General features: G+C 44.9%; 1 protein-coding gene across 1 annotated transcript in view; it reads right to left on the bottom strand.

Moving 5' to 3' along the window:
- Positions 1-23,079, bottom strand: part of WDR59 (WD repeat domain 59) — a 74,758-nt gene that overhangs the window by 21,985 nt on the left and 29,694 nt on the right. The window contains 10 exon segments of the mRNA XM_068128906.2: positions 2,858-2,939; positions 3,200-3,285; positions 3,287-3,334; positions 12,167-12,317; positions 16,282-16,351; positions 16,469-16,634; positions 17,104-17,199; positions 17,700-17,864; positions 17,989-18,116; positions 18,283-18,463. Coding sequence (XP_067985007.1) covers positions 2,858-2,939; positions 3,200-3,285; positions 3,287-3,334; positions 12,167-12,317; positions 16,282-16,351; positions 16,469-16,634; positions 17,104-17,199; positions 17,700-17,864; positions 17,989-18,116; positions 18,283-18,463 — 1,173 coding nt within the window.

The raw sequence follows: 23,079 nt of genomic DNA, 5'->3' as shown, positions 1-23,079 counted from the left end.
AATACTGTACTATCTCACATGTCACGCCCTCTAAAGCTATATATCGATATATTGCATGGTTCTTGGAGGTACTGTATTATGAAAGCGATTTGCGTTACACAGTTTAAATTAAAGTTTAAACATGGTTAAAAGCATATATATATATATATATATATATATATATATATATATATATATATATATATATATATATATATATATATATATATATATATATATATATAAATAATTTATGTAAATTTATAAATAAATATATAAATCTATACATATAGATTTATATATTTATATAGACTCTAAAAAGAACTAAATATACAGTCGCGTGAAAAAGTAAGTACACCACATGTAAAGTTTTGACTTTTTCAACATATTTCAACATACAGCTATTTGATCTTCATTTCAACAATATTGAGAGATAAAGGTGATATAATATAACAAATATCATGAAATTTACATTTTGTAGTCCATTGTATAATTTAAATAAACATAATTGCAAATTTCGCATGTGGAAAAAGTAAGTACACCCCAACATTTATCACTACTTCAAATACCTAAAATTAGAATCAGGTGCACCAGCTCAGGTGCAAATGATTAGAACATCGTCAGAGAGGATCTTGGAGGAACATGTCTTATTTAAACCTCAGACATTTCGTTTGGTTTGGTTTGCTCTTTGTTGTTGAAGTGTGTGGCGTCACCATGCCTAGATCAAAAGAGCTCTCTGAGGCCTTCAGAAAGAAGGTTATAGATGCCTACGAGTCTGGAAGGGATTTAAAAAGATCTCCAAACAATTTGAAATCAATCATTCGACTGTCCGGAAGATCATCTACAAGTGGAGAAGATTCCAAACAACTGCCAACTTGTTCAGGCCAGGCCGCCCCAGCAAGTTCAGCCTGAGAGCAGATCGCAAGATGCTGAAAGAAGTCTCGAAGAACCCCAGAATGTCATCACGGGACCTACAGGTAGCTCTTGCGACTGTTGATGTCAAAGTGCACGAGTCTACCATTAGAAAGAGGCTGCACAAATTTGATCTACATCGGAGGTGTGCCAGGAGGAAACCGTTGCTGTCCAGAAAGAACATCAGGGCAAGACTAAAGTTTGCCAATGAACACCTAGGCAAAGACCAGCACTTCTGGAACAATGTGCTCTGGACAGATGAGGCAAAGGTAGAGCTATTTGGCCACAGTACCAGAAGACATGTTTGGCGAAAACCAAAGACAGCATTTGACCACAAGAACCTGATACCAACTGCAAAGCATGGTTGTGGAAATATTATGGTTTGGGGCAGCTTTGCTGCATCAGGGCCTGGACAGCTCACCATCATATAATCCACGATGAATTCTTCATTGTACCAGAAGGTGCTTGAGGATAATGTGAGGCCATCTGTCGGAAAGTTGAAGCTCAACCGAAGGTGGACCTTGCAACATGACAATGACCCTAAACATACCAGTAAATCCACCAAGGAATGGCTGAAAAGAAAGAAATGGAGGGTTCTAGAATGGCCAAGCCAAAGCCCGGATCTAAATCCCATCGATATGTTTGTGGAGATATTTGAAACGAGCTGTGCATGCAAGAAACCCCTCAAACATGGCACAGCTGAAAGAATTCTGCATGGAGGAGTGGGCAAATATTTCTCCCAGTTGATGTCAGAGATTGGTGGACGGTTATAAGAAACGCCTACTTGAGGTTGTTTCTGCCAAAGGGGGCAATACCACCCATTAGAGCCAAGGGTGTACTTACTTTTTCCACATGCGAAATTTGCATTTGTGTTTATTTAAATTATACAATGGACTATAAAATGTAAATGTTTCATGATATTTGTAATATTATATCACCTAATCACCTTTATCTGTCAATATTGTTGAAATGAAGATCAAATAGCTGTATGTTGAAATATGTTGAAAAAGTCAAAACTTTACATGGGGTGTACTTACTTTTTCACGTGACTGTATGTATATATATATATATAATATATATATATATATATATATATATATATTATATATATATATATATATATAATGTATATATATATATATAGATATATATATATATATATATATATATATATATATATATATATATATATATATATATATATATATATATATATATATATATATATATATATATATATATATATATATATATATATATATATATATATATTGTTGCGGATCTACCGCCTTACCAAGGGGGGATTAGTCCCCTTGACTTTGACTGGCCTGGTGGGACCCGGGACCTATGACGCCCCCCCCCCCCACCCCCCCGGACAGCGCGAAATAGGGTATTATATTAAATTAAATATTAACATTCGATTTAAATAAGCTGTCATAAACTCGATCATAAACTGAAAAGACGGACAGACGTGCCCAATTGCTTAACCTCATTTTTCGCTTCATACGTGTGGGGTAAAAATAAGTGAAATGAAAACAAGGTTTGTAAATTTTGTTTTTGCACTCCTTGCGTCAGAAATCCAACAACCAACTTCAAAACATAAGATTTAGAGAAAAATGCCTTCATAAAGTACATCCACAAAATTCAGCTGTGACCTTGCATTGCAGAGATAAGTGCACAGCAATTTTAACATTTCCTTGTAACTGATTGTGAGGTTTACAGATCATGTTCAAAAAGGGGAGGGGGGGGGGGGGGATTGTTTATACAAAATTCCAGTTTGTACAACTTAGTTTCTGAAGTTAACAGATAGCAGACTGGAGTGAACTTGGTGAGTTTCCATACATGGTGACATCTTTAAAATATGCCAATAGCAAAAAGAAAAGTTGGGGAAAAGGGGATTATGGTGGGGGTTGGGGGGGGGGGGGGTTGGAGGGATGCATTTCCTCCGTTTAAGCATGCCACTGACCTGCACAAGATCCCTGCGTCCCACGGAAGCAGCAGCCGCTGTATTGGCAAGGCACATCTCCTGCACATGGTTCACATCCAGACTGAAAGACGCTCAGCATCATGTAACATGGCAGCTACAGTGTCTGTGGTACATTCCAAGATGGTATTTGTATTCTTTTAAGGCTACAGAATAAGCTAGCGAGTGGTGGTCCATGATGCTGGCCTGTATGAGTATTCGGATCAAGGACCTGTATCAGTTAAGGATTTATTGTTCGATTTGTATCTTCCACATCAGTGGGAAACCTACTCTGATGTAAAAGATAACTTTAGAGCTCAAGGGGGCTGGGTGACAAGTTCTTACATGTATAGCTCAGCCAATTGTCGGTGGATGGGCAGCAGGCAAGATATGTCCTGTACGACCACCTTCCCGGCAGCCTTCATACAGCGGGGTTCCCACATCACCTGCTTCCCGCCGCACCTTGCTCCGGCGCATTTTCTGAAACATGTGCATGACGGTGTTGTGAGCAAACAAGTCCACAAGGCAACTATGTACTTGGCAGTCCTAGGCCACTAGGCAATTTGGCTAGAAAATTTACGTTGAACTTGGTCATCCAGCAAAACAACCAAACTGCCTGAACCTTTTTTTCCTCTTTGTCAAATATAATGTAAAGAATTAAAGAATATTATAGGAAATAAAACAATTCAGAGCATGTTATAATGTGGAATCAAGGCATTCACGATTTGGATGCTGTTGCTACACAGCCTCGTTTACTTTGCTTTATTTATGCAGAATGGTTCGATCAACTTTGAAAAGCAATAAATAAATAATTTTTTTTTCACAAGGACACTAAAGACAAGGAAATAAATTAAAAGCAAACATTTTTTGTAATTACCTGAACATGACCTAATCAGTGTTGGTTACAGGTTTGATGCAACATGTTTAGCGGCAATTATAAATTATCGAAATTAACTCACCGATCGTTGAAGTTTGCTAGGACCTGGTGAGATCTCATTCAGATTTCATGATACAGAAGTCTATCAATCAAGCTCAATGCTATTCTCTCAAAACGCTGGAGCGTGTTCGGAACGAGAGTCAGTCATGGCTCAGAATATTATTTCAAGAAAAAAAAAATACTTTCACCACAAAGCTAAGTGTCGGCAACGGAGTACCATTGGGCATGCAAAGGCATCACATACAAAACAGTTCTGCAAGATGTACCGAATGGCAATCGGTACATCTTTTATAAGTGTTTTCTCTTTTGCTTCTGGCTGTGCTGGAGGTCGTGATGACCTGATATAACATGTTGAGATGAGGAAACAAATATTTGCCAAAACAACGAGCAAGAAACGCACTTGACCCCCCATGCAGGGCATAGTGATAGATATGGCCCGAGATACATGTATTAAAGATGAGGCAATTCTCATTGGGAAGAAAGCAAAAGGAAGGCTTTTACCTTCGGGATATTGCACTTCTAAACAGAAATGAAGGAAAACCAACATTACAAAGTATTATTGTGGATTTGAGAATTGTTGTAAATATCACCCTGTTGTAGTGTAATGAATCTTGTTGTAAATATCACCCTCCGAAGTGTAAAGGTCAAAGGTCGTCCTCCTAGTTAATCCATATACATGCACGTAGCAAATCATATATCCTTCTAAATAGTTATTTCCTTATTATGTGTATTAGTTTAAGGTTGTGTTTCCCATTAATTGACTCTGCATTGCACCGAATTCAAATAAGATAGGTCCCCTTTCGTTTCTCATCCCAGCGGTGCGAGTGGTTTTCTCATCCCAGTGGTGCGAGTGGTTTTCTCATCCCAGCGGTGCGAGTGGTTTTCTCATCCCAGCGGTGCGAGTAGTTTTCTCATCCCAGCGGTGCGAGTGGTTTTCTCATCCCAGCGGTGCGAGTGGTTTTCTCATCCCAGCGGTGCGAGTGGTTTTCTCATCCCAGCGGTGCGAGTGGTTTTCTCATCCCAGCGGTGCGAGTGGTTTTCTCATCCCAGCAGTGCGAGTGGTTTTCTCATCAAAGCGGTGGGTGTGGTTTTCTATCCCAGCGGTGCGAGTGGTTTTCTATCCCGCAAGACGCCATTGGCCATGTGCTCTGTCTCGGAGAAGAAGGGGGGAGGAGCCGCCAAATCACGGCGTGGCCCGCCCCTCGTCACCAGGAGTGGAGCCAGGAAGCCCTCGCGCCCAACCAGGACTCAGTGGGTATGGCTTGGTAGGGCCGTGTGATATAACCCGCAGCGCGACGCCCCCACGAGGATGAGTGAAAGGAGAGATGCGTCAGATGCGGCAGAGACGGGAGATGAACTTTGAACCACCGCAGCTTGAACCACCGCAGCTTTGAGCTTTAACGGCGGTTCGACCCGCGGCCGCGAAGCAACGCCGCCGTGCGAAGCCGCTCGAGGAGGGTCGGCGGCTGCTCACCGCGAGCACACACCAACCGGACCCGCATCCTTCCCGCCTCGTGACACCACCCCCTCGTCAGTCCAGCCATCCACCTCCACCAGAACCTTCCTCTCCTTCCAGTCATTCGTTCCTGCCTTCATTCCCCATTCGCGTAAGTCTGATTGTCGTCCGTCTTCTGTGTTGTCCTGGGGTTTAAGTAAGTCTGTATAAGCTAGAACTTGCACTGTGTCTTCTGGTCCTTCCATCCTTTGTCTTTCTTTTCTTATCTTTCCTTCTCCTTGGTTCTTTTGATTGTGTAAATAATAGTGAGGAATAAATCATATTTGTCCTTCCAACTTTTCCCTTTTTTTTTTTTTGTATACTGAATCGAGGCTCGTGAAAGAGCTAACATTTATTTCACAAACAAATCAACCAGACAAACAAAATATACAAAAAGAGGGAGCGGAAGACAAGATGGGGAGAGAAGGGGAAGCACACAACCACAACATTTGAGAGCAGGGAGAAGTGTGGGAGGGAGAGGGCTTGGGGGCAGGAGGCGTGGGAGGGCGAGGGGGGGGGGGGGGGGGGGGGAAGAGGTATAAAACACAAGGGGACCGAAATTAGCGGGGGTAGAAAAGATCAAAGTTTTGGATGGGGGAGGATAAGAGATGGTGGTGAACAGCTGTTTTAAAGACCTGGAGGGTGGAGTGGGATTGAAGAGAGTGAGGGAGTTTGTTCCAGAGGTGGGAGAAAAGAGGAATGAAGGAGTGAAGGTGAGAAGGAGTGAAGGTGAGTGAAAGTGAGCCCTTCTTCTTCTTCACATCCGTTCGGCTTTGTGATTTCTCCATTGGACACCGGTGGCGCGATTTTGGCCAACGTTTCAGGATCGGGTTTAGTCTCTGCTAATGGTTCGTGCCGCGGTTGCTAAACCGCTCGGCAATTAACATCTGTCCGCGGTCGCGAACGAGGTTGCACCCCTGCCTCTCCGGAGGGAGCTGTGCAACTTCAGGACTCACATCGGTCAGTCAAAAACAAAGGGGATTAATCCCCCCTTCTTAAGGGGAAAAGGGCCGACGGAGAGATCCGCAACAATTGGTGTCAGGAGTGACATTCGGACCTGAAGCGCGCGTAGCGCGCTCAAATTACGAGTGGCCCAAGATTTTATTTTATTTAACATCCTAAATTTAAAATCGTGCCATGGATGCTCAAGGCGATCGGATGCCGGTGGGAGTGGAGTTAGATGGTTTAGAGTCGACCCAGGCCCCAGGGAAGTGTATGTGGGAGAAATGGAGGAGGAGAGCAGTGAGGATGTGGTTGCAGAGGTTTCAGGCGCACAAAATGGCGCCCTCGCGCACGAGGCTGCAGCAGCACCAAATGTCGCCGTGACCGTAGCAGCGCCGCCAATGGACTGGGGCCTATTCATGCTGCAAATGCAGGCCTTCATGGCCAAGGCGGATGAGAGGATGGAAGAGAACAGGGTGCTGGGAAGCCAAATTGAAGCAATAACAGATAGAATGGGTGACCGAATTTAAAAAAAGGGGGAGGAGATCAGACGAGGTGTGGGCGAAGGAGGTCGCGGGGGTACGCGAGGAGGTAAAGCGGGTCGAGAAGCGCTGGTTGGGCGAGTCGGAGAAAGGCATAGGTAAACTGGACCGGGGTAGACATCGCGACCCGGGGTATGGGGCAGCCGGCGACCGCTGAGGTAGAAGAGGGAATTTTAATACAGCCAGCGGTCGTTGAGGTGAGTAAAGAAAAAGTAGTGGGTATAGTTGAAATTGTAGAGACAACAGACTTAGAAGAGCAACAATTGAAGGGAGAAATAGAATATGTGCAAAGTCCGTGCTCACACCTTGATGCCGTGCTTAATCCTTATAAAGATTTGCAGGTGTTGGTGCAGGGAGGAAGAAGAACCCCAAAGGTGAGTCGTGCTTTATGTTGTGCGGGGAGATTTTGTAAAAGGATGTTTAGCGCAGAAAGAATTGTCGCGCGCTTGGGATCGCGAAAGCACCCGGGCGTTCGTGGAAGGTCCTTTGTGTGTTGTGTTAAAGCGAATGGCACGCGTGTGAGGAAAAAGTGTGCGTCAAAGAGTGAGTGTGTTATAAAGGGTACGGAGTGTGACACCGAGAGTGAGAGCGATACGGAGTGTACGTGCGAGGGTGAGAGTGACACGGAGAGTGAGTTGGTGGTGGAGCGAGTGCGAGAATGCACACCTGGAATGGTCGAACGTGTGCGAGAGTGTACACCTGAGTTAGTGGTGGCGCGTGTGCGAAAGGGCACATCGGAGCGCGTGAGTGGGTGGATGCAAGAGTGCACGCCCATGGTGAGTGTTACGGAGGGTGGAACGAAGTGTGCGGACGGCGAGTGTGCGCGAGAGGTGTGGTGTGTAACAGGGAGTGCGGTGCTGGAATGGACGGAGTGTGTGGGATGAACTGGAGGCGCCGAGTTTTGTGAGTGTGGAAAGGGTCGCGTATGCGAGTAAGGCGTCTACATTGACCAGGGCAGCGTTTAGGGCGACTGATAGCCGATGCGAGCACTCGGGGCGCGGTGCGCTTTGTTGGATGCTAGGCCCCGCACGGTCGAGTCCGGGCCTTGTCGGGCAAGGCGACCGGTCCGGTTCAGGGGCAGCTAGGAGGAAGCGGAACGGTGCCCCCTGGTGGCGGGGAGGGGGGTTCCGACCGGGCGAGCTTGGGCCATCGGGCCGGGGACCGCAAGGTGCCGCGCGGAGATGGTGCGTGGAATCTCGGCCCGACCAAGCCGCCGCCTCCCTTGAACCAAAAGCCGGACGGATTCAACCTGCAGGCGACCAAACCACCCGAATTCATTGCTCGGCTTTGCGAAGCCGAGTTTTAATGAGGTAACGACGCACCGAGGCTCGTGTTAAAGGACATTTGGTAGGGATAGGGAATTTGTGATTGGAAAATTTTGATTGGTTGGAATTGGATGAGCCAAATTGATAGTGGGAGATGCCCGATGTGGTGGGATGGCAACTCTGCCATCCCTCACATGGGGCACATGAGCACTAGCTATGGGGTTTGGCAGCGTAAGCTCGCCGAGGGAGGGTTAGGATAATGTATAGGGACCTAGAGATTGACCATAGGTAACTGAAGATTTAAGTAGCGACATTGGACAGGTAGTGGGGACATAGAGAGGGTATTTGGATTATAACAACGAGGGAGCGCAATAATGTAAGGGGCGACTGGGAAGCGCGAGTTTCAGAAGGGAGTAGTCAGCTTAGATGATGCCATGTGTTTGTGGTTTATGGGATGAGGAATTGGTATGGAAGTTTTTGCGGGTGAGCATGTTGAGCAAATGAGGCAATGCTCGTGAATGATGCCGTGTGAGAATCGAAAGTGTATGAAGCAGCGTATGAGGAACAGTTGTGGTTGTGCATTGTATTGAGTGATTGAAGGAGTCTGGAAGGAAGGAGGGTGCAAGTGCCACCAGGTGTGTGATTGCACAGGTGTGCAAGTGAACAGGTGTATGGAGCAGTGTATGAGTGAGTAATGGTGATTGTGTGCTGTGTTGAGCAAATGGTCCTGGAGGAAGGAGGGTGCAGGAAGCACCAGGTGTGATGGCACAGGTGTGCAAATACAGGTGAGCATGGTTGTATGGAATAAATGGTCTGGAATATATGGAGTATGGAATGGATGGTGTGGAGTGAGTATGGTGGAAACTGTGGAGTGGAGTGGATGGTGCGAAGGTGTGAATGGGGGAAAAGTGGACCCCCATCACGAATACCCGGGGAGGGTAGTTTACGAGTTAGGTCGAGGGAGTAGGTAAATTGTGGTTGGATATTGGCATCTGTGGTGCGTGGTGGAAGAATGGTGTTTGGATGGGTGCATTCGTGTCGTGGAAATGGCTGGGCGTGTGGCCTGTTAGTGTGTGTAGTTAAATGGGCACTCCACCACTGTGAGGATGTCGGCCAGGTGAGGCCGCAGGTGGGCTCTGGGAGCCGTTAGAGTTGTGGATGGGGCCCGAGGATCCGGAGGATGGACCCGAGTAGCCCAGTGCCAGAGAGGGCACTGAGTGGGGAGCGCGCCAAGGAGGGCCTTCCCCAGGTAGATAGGTTAGGTTAAGGAGCAGGTAAGCTCGGAGGCAACTACAGTGGTGGAGGTGTGCAGGTGGGTAGACCTGCTGGGAGAGCCACACGACCCAGTCCTGAAATTGTGCAAAGGCACAGCGAGTTGAACCGGGGGAGTGAGACCCCAAATTGAGGAAGCACCACAGTTTGGTCAATGGGAATTTGGTTCTTAAAACCACATAGAGTAAGATTGCCAATGGATTGGCAGGGAAAGACCGCGGGTAGTGTAAAGTGTGTTAATGTCATTTAAGAGGATAGTTAGGATTGAAATCTCCTTGCACCATCTGCATCCACTCACCTGAGGTGACAAAGCTCCACACCATGCCATGGTTTGTTGGTTTTATTATTTTTGTGCAAATGTTTTGGATTGTGAGATGCATCATGACGTGGGTGTGACTGTGCTTTGTTGTTCCATCTCTCCCTCCTCATGAGGATTGATGATGAATTGGTGATGGCAAATTTTGGATTAGTGGGATTGTGACGAATCTGGTATAGGGGAAATATGGGGAAGACGTGACGGTAGAGACGAATTGTAAATTGTTGTAAATATGGGGTAAGGGCAAGGGTAGAGTAGGTAACAGGGGGGGTGACGTACGGTAGGGACGAGCTTTTCTCCGCTCAGTCTCCAGGCGCACCTCACCTTGCATTGCCTTTATTGATGTGTACCCTTGTGACCTTACCCCTCACTCACCTGTCTTCTCTGTCTTCCTTCCCCGACCCATGGATCGTGCTCTCTGGGCACCGAGGGGAGCGTGCGGGAGTCTGCCATTGTGTGCCAGAACCCCCGCAACCAGCTGTCTGCATCGATGCACCACTTATGGACCACATGTCTGTGGCTGAGTACCACTTATGGACCCCACGGGTTGGGGCATGGCCCCTCTGCTGGAACCGGCCATGATGGCCCGAGATCTTGCTGGCGGACCTCGGTAACGTGGCACCTATGCCATACAGGTGAACCACCCCTAGTCGGCCCCTGTGGGCCATAAATAAAGATGGACACGTTTTGTGCATTTTTCATTTTATTATGTCCAAATAGGCCGCCAGCAAGAAGAACATGAAGAAAGACAACATCTGGAAGAACATTGGCCAGCAGAGGGAGCCGAAGAGCAAGAGCACCAAGGGTTGTTTTCTTTATTATTAACTGTGGTGACTGTGCACTCCGGTGCGTTTTGGTGCATTATGGTGCATTGATGATGGTGCTGGTGCGTCGATGCAGCGCAGGCTGTCTCCCCCCCAAAAAGAACAATCACAGGTCCTGGGTTAGTTTTGTAAATACCATTAGCGTCAATTGTAAATAAAGCTCCCCACCGTTCATGTGTAGTTAGTTTGAAGACAATTCCGCAATTCGGTTAGCTGTGGGCGTAAATCTGTTAGGTAGGGTGCAATGCAGCAGGGGGACATACTTATTTGTGTTTTAAAACGGTCACACTCAGGGTCAGGTTAAAGGTAGAGGGAACTACACCTACGTGCCACACTAAAGTTAAAGTTTTATAGGCCCGAGGACATGCCTAGAGGATGAGGGTGCAGTGTTGTGGATTTTTAGAATTGTTGTAAATATCACCCTGTGTAGTGTAATGAATCTTGTTGTAAATATCACCCTCCGTAGTGTAAAGGTCAAAGGTCGTCCTCCTAGTTAATCCATATACATGCACGTAGCAAATCATATATCCTTCTAAATAGTTATTTCCTTATTATGTGTATTAGTTTAAGGTTGTGTTTCCCATTAATTGACTCTGCATTGCACCGAATTCAAATAAGATAGGTCCCCTTTCGTTTCTCATCCCGGCGGTGCGAGTGGTTTTCTCATCCCAGTGGTGCGAGTGGTTTTCTATCCCAGCGGTGCGAGTGGTTTTCTATCCCGCAAGACGCCATTGGCCATGTGCTCCGTCTCGGAGAAGAAGGGGGGAGGAGCCGCCAAATCATGGGCATGGCCCGCCCCTCGTCACCAGGAGGTAGAGCCAGGAAGCCCTCGCGCCCAACCAGGACTCAGTGGGTATGGCTTGGTAGGGCGTGTGATATAACCCGCAGCGCGACGCCCCCACGAGAGATGAGTGAAAGGAGAGATGCGTCAGATGCGGCAGAGACGGGAGATGAACTTTGAACTTTGAACCACCGCAGCTTGAACCACCGCAGCTTTGAGCTTTAACGGCGGTTCGACCCACGGCCGCGAAGCAACGCCGCCGTGCGAAGCCGCTCGAGGAGGGTCGGCGGCTGCTCACCTCGAGCACACACCAACCGGACCCGCATCCTTCCCGCCTCGTGACACCACCTCCTCGTCAGTCTAGCCATCCACCTCCACCCGAACCTTCCTCTCCTTCCAGTCATTCGTTCCTGCCTTCATTCCCCATTCCCGTAAGTCTGATTGTCGTCCGTCTTCTGTGTTGTCCTGGGGTTTAAGTAAGTCTGTATAAGCTAGAACTTGCACTGTGTCTTCTGGTCCTTCCATCCTTTCTGTCTTTATTTTCTTATCTTTCCTTCTCCTTGGTTCACAAAGACGTGAGATAGTGAGTAATAAATCATATTTGTCCTTCCTACTTTTGCCTTCTTCTTCTTCACATCCGTTCGCCTTTGTGATTTCTCCATTGGACACCGGTGGCGCGATTTTGGCCAACGTTTCAGGATCGGGTTTAGTCTCTGCTAATGGTTCATGCCGCGGTTGCTAAACCGCTCAGCAATTAACATCTGTCCGCGGTCGCGAACGAGGTTGCACCCCTGCCTCTCCGGAGGAAGCTGTGCAACTTCAGGACTCACATCGGTCAGTCAAAAACAAAGGGGATTAATCCACCCTTCTTAAGGGGAAAAGGGCCGACGGAGAGATCCGCAACAGTATGTTCAAGCACTTTCCCTGCTGCTCCTCACCCTCTCCTTGTAATAGAAGGAGCTGATGGAGACTTCCTTATCATTGCGTGTAGGACTGCTGCTGTACAGCCGCATACCACTCTGCGACTCTGAGCGCATCTTCATGGGCGCCATCACGCTGCTGTGGTATCCTGATAGAGCTGACAGGGATCTGGAAAAACAAAACAAAAAACAAACGATGCATTAACAAGAAATACCGTATTTTACCAACAACGCTGTAAAACAGGTTACATGTAGTATAACGCTTGTTGGTTCACACATTATAATGTGTGCAAGCACGCACAAGTTTGAATTATAAAAACATGTCAATCTCCCCAAAATTAATTGTTTAAATGGTGCTTGAAAAGAATGACTATTTGATTTTTCATTGTTGCTCTCTAGTTGCCATGCATGGATCCGGAAACTTAAGAGTTTATATCCACTACATTGCATAGCTATTGTCGGGTGTATAGACCAGAATTTCCCTGAAAAAGATGATGCAAGACACTGAAGCTTAAAAAATACCAGGCTAGTAAAACAATCATCCACAGTGGTCCAAACTGGTCCATGGCAATACCCTGTGGGAATCTCTTCCTTCATCCAACCATTAGTACTGAAGGTGGATTTAGGTTATGTTTTCACACCTGTCTGTGTCTGTCTGCCTGTGAGCAGGATATCTCAAAAAGTTATGGACGGATTCGGACCAAATTTAGTGGGCAGGTTGACGATGTGACAAGGACAAATTGATTAGATTTTGGTGAAGATCCAGAAATGATGATTTTTAAAAAGGTGATTCTTCACCATTAAAAGATGGTAATATGACGATATGTAACATGATATTTCACAAAGTTGTGGACAGGCCAAGTTATGACATAACTAGGTGGATGAATTGGCTACACGACGAGAAACAAACAGATTAAATTTTGGTTCAGGTCCGGATGCAGATTCGGCAGTGGGATACAAAACGTAAACTGTTCTGCCTGGTGGAGGTGGTATATGCTCTACCGAGTGCAGTTCTAGTTAGTTCACCTGGAACATAGTTCCGGGGAGCTTATGGGATGGTGCTTCGTTCGTCCGTCAGTCCGTAAAACAAATGCAACTTCTTTTCCAAAAGTGCTGATGGGATTGTGACCAAACCTGGCTAAAATGATATTTGGTATGTTGCAACTCAAGTTTGCTCATGGCATTTTTTTTTTTTTAAAGAAAAAAGGAAAAAAAAAGTGGGGGTCGACCGGGGATCTAAGTGGATCAAGGTTTGGTTTTTATTAAAAATACATCCGACAACCAAAGCTTTGAAAACTTTTGATGGGCATTTGACAGCGTGTGTACAAATCCCCGTTTTAAAAATGAAGAAAACACATTAGTCATGAGGAAAGGGTTTGGTTTTTATAATCACTGGAAATGAACATGGTCAATTTTCCTGAAAACAACCGCCGAAAGCAACATCCAACAATGATATTCTCACCCAATTTTAATCTTGTATTACAATACTCTTTTGCAAACATGCATTAAAGCACCAGAAATTCAGGTTTTCTTGAGGAGGAATGCATTGTGTTCAAGATAACGAAGAGTCCTTCAGAGTGGGTAATCCTCATTTTAATATTCCGCCATCCCTTTGATAATGAACACAAGGAAGCACAGACAAGAAGGCACAACGGTGAGCCAACATGTATACACACATGTTGAGGAGCTGCAGGGAAAGCACATATTACCCTCGTCAGAGGAGTATGCCTTTGGGTTTAATTGTTTGTCTGTCTGTCCGTCTGTAGACCACCGGTTGACAATACGTGAACTGGGGACATTCTGCATGGTCGTCCTGAAAGACACCTCTCCCAGTGAGGAGGAAATGATGCATTATGGGATGCAGATGATCGCTCAGGACGGTAACGTAGCACGTTTATAAACGCTGCCTTCTTCGTTTCATCTATGCTTACAATGACAATCTGCTCAACCATCACAGTGCTGCAATTTTGTTACCTCCATGATTTCATCATGGATATCCTATTTCATTATCCTTTTCAGAAAAACAACAACATGGAATTTGATTGTTTTTGTGATCTCGTTCGTAGTTTCATTTTATTGAATTCATCGACAACACTCGACTGGACGTGCCACTCAGTAATCTATTTATGGCATTCAACTGAATCACAAAGACCTTCGTGAGACACATCTTGATCATCATACAATGCGTAAATGCCAGACCAAACCAAGCACACCAAACCGATACCCAGCAGTATTTAAGAAGACCACCTATCATTGGCTTCTTTTTTTAATAAAAAAAATAAATCTAGGTTCAGACGGACAAAACAAACAGACAGGCAGGGGTCAAAACATAACCTCCATCCACCTTCAGTAGAGGAGGTAACAGGGTTGTAAAAGTGCATAACCTGTTTGTTCTCATCTGAGCACTTGATGAAAGAGTGATGAAAGTGATATCGTCGGTTCAAATCCATAATCAATGTCGATTTGACCATTGTCTACGATTGCCCTTGTAATTCATGTAAAAATATGTTGATGGCACCTTATTATGCATACGATATGCATGTACAAGCTGTTCCATCAGCCATTGATAATAAAATGGATATTTAAGGACTATTAATTAAACTAGCGTGACTCGGCGCGATCCGCGTGCCTCACCACATGTCGTTTCAGAGGGGTAGGCATCTTTGACCATTTCGGTGTCTTCAGGATCTTTTGGATCCTCTGGACCTTAAAGGGTATTTTGGGTCTTTGAGGTGTTTTGTGTCTTCAGAGTCTTTTGGGTCTTTGGTGTTTTCAGAGGCTTTTGGGTCTTAAGGGTCTTTTGGTTCTTCTTGGTCTTGAAGGGCCTTTTTGGGTATTTTTGGGTCTTCTGGGTGTTTTCGGTCTTTGGGGTGTTTTGGATCCTCTGGGTGTTTTGGGTCTTCGGGGTGTTTTGGGTATTCGGGGTGGTTTGGGTATTCGGGGTGTTTTGGGTCTTCAGGGTATTTTGGGTCTTCAGGGGGTCTTGGTGGTCTGAAGCGTCTTGGGGGAATTAAAGGGTCGTCAAAGGTCTGAGGGGTCTCAGCAGTCTTAACGTAATCAAGAGGGTTAATTAAGAGGGTGGTAATTTTATTTGAAGAAGAAGAAGACGTTTTCGTCGCATATAAACATAGCGACAAACATAGCGACATAACCATATACGTTTGCTCTATTATAATAAGATGTTCAGAAGCATGTTAAATGCTTAATGACCTGAATTAATATTTACTCATGTAAACATCCCAGCAGGAATATATACATTCGTCCATTACTAAAAGGAGAAGCGTCTGTCTATTGGTGTCCGTCATTGGTTCATTCTGAAGGGTTCTTGCTGTCGTATGATAATAAATATTGTACCGTTGGATAGCTAATAGATTTACTCAAACCAAAAATTTGTGTCCGTTTAATGTTTAATCGCAAAGTCACCCGTTTTAAAAGCTCATCTATCCAGGGTTGAAGAAGAAGAAGCGGGAATGTGAGTTTGATGAAGCGATTCCAGCAGTAACATCTATTATTATACTACAGCAGGAACCCTTTCGGACACGGAAGGAGCACACAAAATTATATACAGTACAGTGCATACAGTACTTTTTTTTTTTGCACAGTAATACACTTCTCGAAGAAATAGAAAACGAGACATAATTTGACGTTACCATGTCGACCGATATGCCTCCGCCCACATCAAGTCTTTGCTCACCCCAACTTTGACCAAAAACCTCAAGACCATTTGACCTCAATATCTAATCCATATATATTTATCATGGTACATTAATTTAGTTTAATTCAAATCGCTACCTCAATAACATTTATACCTGCCATGACCTCTGACCTTTTGATGCTAAAATCTAATCAGTTAATCTTTGCATCCTAATACATACTTGTATCAAGTTTAGTCAACATCCCATCACTGCTTAACAAGTTATCGCGGTGACAGGATTTTAACCAACATAACCTCTGACCTTTGACCTATTGATTCCATAATCGAATCGGTTCATCTTTAAATCATTACACATACTTCCAAGGACCAAGTTTGACTTTGATCCATTCAGCTGTTCTTCGGTTATCTCGGTAACGAAAACGTATCACGGACGCACAGACGTAAGAAAAACCCAAAAACACAATGCCTCCTGACAAACCTTGGCGTGAGCTCAGCTGGAGAAAGTGAACGGTTCATGGTGATCGGTCTCATGAAGTAAACAAGGTACCCTGCAGGTGGGACCCACAAAGTGAAACATTAAATAGCACATTTGGGGCCATCTGTTTAACCCCGAACCTCCGTCACACCTCGCAAATTCCCAAATCAGACCAGCACAGTCAACCCACCTGCTCCACAAAAGCGAGCGCCTGAGGTTCGAGGGAACGGCACGTTGGAATCCTGATACGAGCCGTAGGAATTGATGACACGATGGAAAGGAAGAGGTGAAGAGACCGTGGTGCTGGTAAGGCCAAAAGTCACCGTCTGATTGGGACCCACACCACCCTCCTGAGTCTGTGTAACAAATAAATACTAATTAACATGTGGCTATACAGAGTTCTGCAAATCAAGAATGTTAATGTAGAATTAGCAAGTAAACAACCACCCTCTACGTACCTGTCCTCCCCAGCCCACACCATCACGCAATTAATTTCATGCAACATAACATGCACTTAACTTCACCACGAGTTTTGTTTGTTGCACAAGCATATATGTTGCAGTACTTGTTGCAAATACAACACTAAGTTTTGGAAACAATGCAATTTGTGACAGTTTGGTTGCAAAACAAAATGCGCTCGAGATGAAAACTACCTCTGAAAAGTTTATCCAGCTGGAAACACTTTTTAAATGCTGAATATTTCACCCATCTTAACATCTCAAAAATTACTGCCTTGACTACTTTATGGCTACACAATGCACCAATGCAACGTCTGGCTTGACCATCACTACCGGTATATTGTGGCGGCGTGTTTAAGTCACCCACCACCAGGCTGTCCAGTGCAGCAACAAGCCGTCGTAAACAAGGCTCCAGACAATTCTGGTTCCGCTTCACCTTCTGCAGGGACGTATCCCTAAGGATCTGAAAACACAACTACCTTTGCTCGAGAACCAGCATAAGAAACATCAACAGGAATATGACGTAATTAGGGGTTGCAATACGGCAGGGCATCATCATCTGTTTAATGTCACACATCCCTTCCAGGACACGTCAAAATGAGAAAAAAAAATTAATGAGGAAAGGAAGAGAAGGGGAGAAGAGAGAAAGAAAGAAGGGTCGTGGAGTGTGGGAGAAGTTGTTAAATAAGTGAAAGCGATTTGGGAGGAGCCAAGTAAGGAAGGCAAGCAAGGGAAGAGGAAAGTGTGGAGTATAGTGGGGAAAGGGTGGGGAAGAAGGGATAAAAAAATTCCACCATATTTATGTGTAATTTGTTCCTTGCTCAATTCCTCAATTCCATTCCCTCGTCTTCCCGTCCTCATCTGCTCCATTATTGATTTGTTCGACTCTCACTTCTGCTGTTTAGCTCTTTGCTGGGCCTCGACCTCAGCCTAAAAATAAAAGGTAAAAGAGAAGATTCAAACCTTCATCAGTTTGCTCTTCAAAGGAGCACAAACAGAGGTTGGAGTGATGAACTTGAAGGAGGGAAGAGCGTTGCTGGGATAGTTTACAGGGAAAGTGACCACCATTTTCACTATATGGTTTCCACAAAGCATCGACACTGCACAACTCCTGCTTTCGGCATCCATCTGCAAGTTACAAGCATGAAAATACTCAAAATTTATGCAAGTTGCTCTTTTGCTCCATTACAATAGCTGTGCTGTCAGACACCGAGCAGACATGACTAAGGAGTGATGTGGAGCAAAAAAGTACCTCATCCACAGTAATGTTTGGAATGTGGAGGTTGAGCAAGGAGAATTCCTGCTGGAGAGTCTGTGGCTGACCTTGTGACTCTCCCCTCCTTCGAACCTCTGGAGATGATGCATTTTTCGTAGACAAAACTGGAGATTCATCAAATTAAAAAGAAATTAACACAAAAAATATCGCCCTCAAGCCACACCTCCCCACTCTCCCCTCCCCACCCCCTACACCCCATCCCTCGCCAGAGTGATGGATAGTCACCTTCTCGCCACTTGGTTCCCACAAAACATAGGAAGCTATATTTACCATCTTCCTCCATTGTGGATTTCGTTGAGACTGCAGGTTGCAGAGGGCTATGGGCATCCACAAATCCAGGAGGTTGCACAGAACTTGCATCAGGCTCCAATAATGGGAAGGCTCTGTCAACATCTGAGGCGGTCACCTCGTCAAGGTCTTCGGTTCCATCCAGGCTACTTCTTGAGCAGAGCTGCATTCGGTATGCCAAAAGTACGACTGATGCAATTTGCAGCAAAGCTTTTGTAAACCATTTATTGTGGAAATGACTCCTAGAGGTCAACATTGCTTAGTATAGTTCAGCTACATCGATAATAATAAGTGTGTGTGTGTGTATGTGTCAGTGTGTGTGTCTCAGTGTATGTGTCAGTGTATGTGTCAGTGTATGTGTCAGTGTATGTGTCAGTGTATGTGTCAGTGTATGTGTCAGTGTATGTGTCAGTGTATGTGTCAGTGTATGTGTCAGTGTATGTGTCAGTGTATGTGTCAGTGTATGTGTCAGTGTATGTGTCAGTGTATGTGTCAGTGTATGTGTCAGTGTATGTGTCAGTGTATGTGTCAGTGTATGTGTCAGTGTATGTGTCAGTGTATGTGTCAGTGTATGTGTCAGTGTATGTGTCAGTGTATGTGTCAGTGTATGTGTCAGTGTATGTGTCAGTGTATGTGTCAGTGTATGTGTCAGTGTATGTGTCAGTGTATGTGTCAGTGTATGTGTCAGTGTATGTGTCAGTGTATGTGTCAGTGTATGTGTCAGTGTATGTGTCAGTGTATGTGTCAGTGTATGTGTCAGTGTATGTGTCAGTGTATGTGTCAGTGTATGTGTCAGTGTATGTGTCAGTGTATGTGTCAGTGTATGTGTCAGTGTATGCGTCAGTGTGTCAGTATGTGTGTATGTGTGTATGTGTGTATGTGTGTATGTGTGTGCATGTCTCTGTGTGCATGTGATGTGGCATCATCCTTACAGCACTGTCCTTACAGGCCAGTCAGCTGCAAGAACACACCTGTGCTGCCCTCCCCCCTCTGTGAAAATGATGTATGTGAAAAAAATGAGAGAGCTGATGCTGCTTCTTTCCCCTCCCCTTCCCTCTTTTTCATTTTATTTTGAATATTTTAGTTCTATATGAAGAGAAGTGAAGCATGGTGGTGAGTAAGGTTTACTGCCACATCATTATTATTACAACTTCTTGTGCTCCCTTCTTCATGACCATTGTTTATTGCTTTAATAAATATACCTGACCTCAGGGTGAATTCAGGCCATTGTGGTCTCTCCATTGGTACGGAAAGCCCGTCGAGGGATAATGGGCGGAAATTAAAGCTGGATATAAAAATAGTGCCACTCACCTAAGGCTCGCTCGACCTAATTTGGAAGAGGCGTGTGGTACATAATTAACGTGGTACATATTTAACATAGCACTTGGCCAATTTAGTGCCCCAATCAGTATGGTATCGTGACTGTTGGACAAGTGATCTGGTTGGGGGTGGGAGGGGGAAAGGGGGTGGTCTTTGAATTCAGTTGACCACTACGGTCATATCGAGACGACTCGCCAAGCTTGTATGAGATGACCTGGACGACTATGCCAACCGATGCAATTTGCAAAGCTTTTGTGAAACCATTGATGGCATACTATACATAGTTGTGTGGCAGAGACGCAAGATAATCTTGGTAAAATTCCTCTACAAAAAAAATAAAAATAAAATCATACACAGTAAACCGTTATATATCGCGGGAGTCATTTTCCTGGAAAATACTCAAAACCCCGATAGTTAAAACCAAGGGCCTATGGGGAAAAAGGGGGTTTGGCTCCTGAGCTTCGAGAAACTATAAAGGAAGGTTGGCAGCAGCCATAAATAAACACATCACAATTGAAATAAACATGTAAAATAAATATAAATCGGTTTTGAGATAAAGTCTCCTGGTGCAGTTGAAGCAGATTAAATGTTCAGAGGTGATGAATGACTTCGAGGCACGGTTTTATGCGCTGAATGACATGCCCGCAAGGAAGACCACCCCTCCTCCCGATGATCAGGTACTCTGTCTGTCCACAGCCGACGTTAGGAGAACCCTATCTAGAGTCAACCCACGCAAGGCTGGTGGACCCGACAGTATACCTGGTCGTGTGCTCAGGGAATGTGCAGACCAGCTAGCAGACGTCCTCACAGACATCTTCAACATCTCCGAGCCAGGTGGTTGTCCCAGCATGCTTTAAGGCCACCACAATCATACCAGTGCCAAAGAAGTCAACAGTGTCCTGCCTTAATGACTATTTCCCTGTGGCACTCACATCAATTATTATAAAGTGCCTCGAGAGGCTAGTCATGAGCCACCTGAAAACCAGACTCCCCAACTCACTAGACCCCCTCCAGTTTGCATATCGTCCTAACCGGTCTGCTGAGGATGCCATAATCCTCTGCCTTTCATCTGGCCCTGTCTCACCTGGAAAACAAAAACACTTACAGTCAAGTGAAAAAGTAAGTACACCCCATGTAAAGTTTTGACTCTTTCAACATATTTCAACATCCAGCTATTTGATCTTAATTTCAACAATATTGATAGATAAAGGTGATATAATATAACAAATATCATGAAACATTTACATTTTGTAGTCCATTCTATAATTTAAATAAACATCAATGCAAATTTCGCATGTGGAAAAAGTAAGTACACCCTTGGCTCGAATAGGTGGTATTGCCCCCTTTGGCAGAAACAACCTCAAGTAGGCGTTTCTTATAACTGTCTACCAGTCTCTGACATCGACTGGGAGAAATTTTTGCCGACTCCTCTATGCAGAATTCTTTCAGCTGTGCGATGTTTGAGGGGTTTCTTGCATGCACAGCCCATTTCAAATCCCCCCACAACATCTCGATGGGATTTATATCTGGGCTTTGACTTGGCCATTCCAGAACCCTCCATTTCTTTCTTTTCAGCCATTCCTTGGTGGATTTACTGGTATGTTTAGGGTCATTGTCATGTTGCAAGGTCCACCTTCGGTTGAGCTTCAACTTTCCGACAGATGGCCTCCCATTATCCTCAAGCACCCTCTGGTACAATGAAGAATTCATAGTGGATTCTATGATGGTGAGCTGCCCAGGCCCTGATGCAGCAAAGCTGCCCCAAACCATAATATTTCCACCACCATGCTTTACAGTTGGTATCAGGTTCTTGTGGTGAAATGCTGTCTTTGGTTTTCGCCAAACATGTCTTCTGGTACTGTGGCCAAATAGCTCTAGCTCTACCTTTGACTCATCTGTCCAGAGCACATTGTTACAGAAGTGCTGGTCTTTGCCTAGGTGTTCATTGGCAAACTTTAGTCTTGCCCTGATGTTCTTTCTGGACAGCAAAGGTTTCCTCCTGGCACACCTCCCATGTAGATCAAATTTGTGCAGCCTCTTTCTAATGGTAGACTCGTGCACTTTGACATCAACCGTGGCAAGAGCTACCTGTAGGTCCCGTGATGACATTCTGGGGTCCTTAGAGACTTATTTCAGCATATTGCGGTCTGCTCTCGGGCTGAACTTGCTGGGGCGGCCTGGCCTGAACAAGTTGGCAGTTGTTTGGAATCTTCTCCACTCGTAGATGATCTTCCAGACAGTCGAATGATTGATTTCAAATTGTTTGGAGATCTTTTTAAAATCCCTTCCCAGACTCGTAGGCATCTATAACCTTCTTTCTGAAGGCCTCAGAGAGCTCTTTTGATCTCGGCATGGTGACGCCGCACACTTCAACAACAAAGAGCAAACCAAACGAAATGTCTGAGGTTCAAATAAGACAGGTTCCTCCAAGATCCTCTCTAACGATGTTCTAATCATTTGCACCTGAGCTGGTGCAACTGATTCTAATTTTAGGTATTTGAAGTAGTGATAAATGTAGGGGTGTACTTACTTTTTCCACATGCGAAATTTGCATTTATGTTTATTTAAATTATACAGTGGACTACAAAATGTAAATGTTTCATGATATTTGTTATATTATATCACCTTTATCTATCAATATTGTTGAAATGAAGATCAAATCGCTGTATGTTGAAATACTACTGTGTTCAAAAAGTATCCGACCTTTATTTTTCGTGCGTAAAAAAAAAGAAGCTAGGGAGGCGTTGATTGGTGCACGTATGTAGGCGATCCTAATGTGCACGCGTGAATTTTTTCCCACCTGCAGAAGCTGTCATTCGACGGCAGACCGCCGATGAGTGAGGACATGTAAGTGAGCGCAGTCGGATTTTCGTTTTTGACAAAATGACGGCAAAACTTGAACAACGCTACTGCATCAAATTTTGTGTAAAGCTTGGCGATTCCCAAGTGGAAACGATCCGCAAGATTCAACACCGTTCATTCCATTATGAAGGAGGATTTGGGCTTCAGGAGAATCTCAGCGAAGTTCGTACCAAAGCTGCTAACGATTGAGCAGAAGCAACTCCGTTTGGAGATCGCACAGGACATGCTGGAGACTGTGAACAGCGATCCCAGCTTCCTCAACACAGTGATCACTGGCGATGAGTCCTGGGTTTATGGGTACGACCCAGAAACCAAGTTGCAGTCATCACAATGGAAGCATCCAACATCCCCGAGGCCAAAAAAAGCAAGGCAGGTCCGCAGCAATGTCAAAGTCATGCTGACCGTCTTCTTCGACTCCAGAGAAGACATCATGCGGAATGCGACGGACCAGCTGCGCGCCATCCAAAAAGAGGCGTTCCAGCGCTGCTTCCGACAGTGGCAGAACCGTTGGGAGAAGTGTGTGGCAGCCCAAGGGGACTACTTTGAACGAGATTATTATAAAAAAAAAATTATCTGGATGCGAGTATCTTTTATGAA

Source organism: Myxine glutinosa, chromosome 9 (assembly GCF_964187855.1).
Source record: "Myxine glutinosa chromosome 9, kmMyxGlut1.1, whole genome shotgun sequence".
In the NCBI taxonomy this organism is placed as follows: Eukaryota; Metazoa; Chordata; class Myxini; order Myxiniformes; family Myxinidae; genus Myxine; species Myxine glutinosa.
Note: the sequence above shows the minus strand (reverse complement) of the source record. Positions and strands in the feature narration are given on the sequence as shown.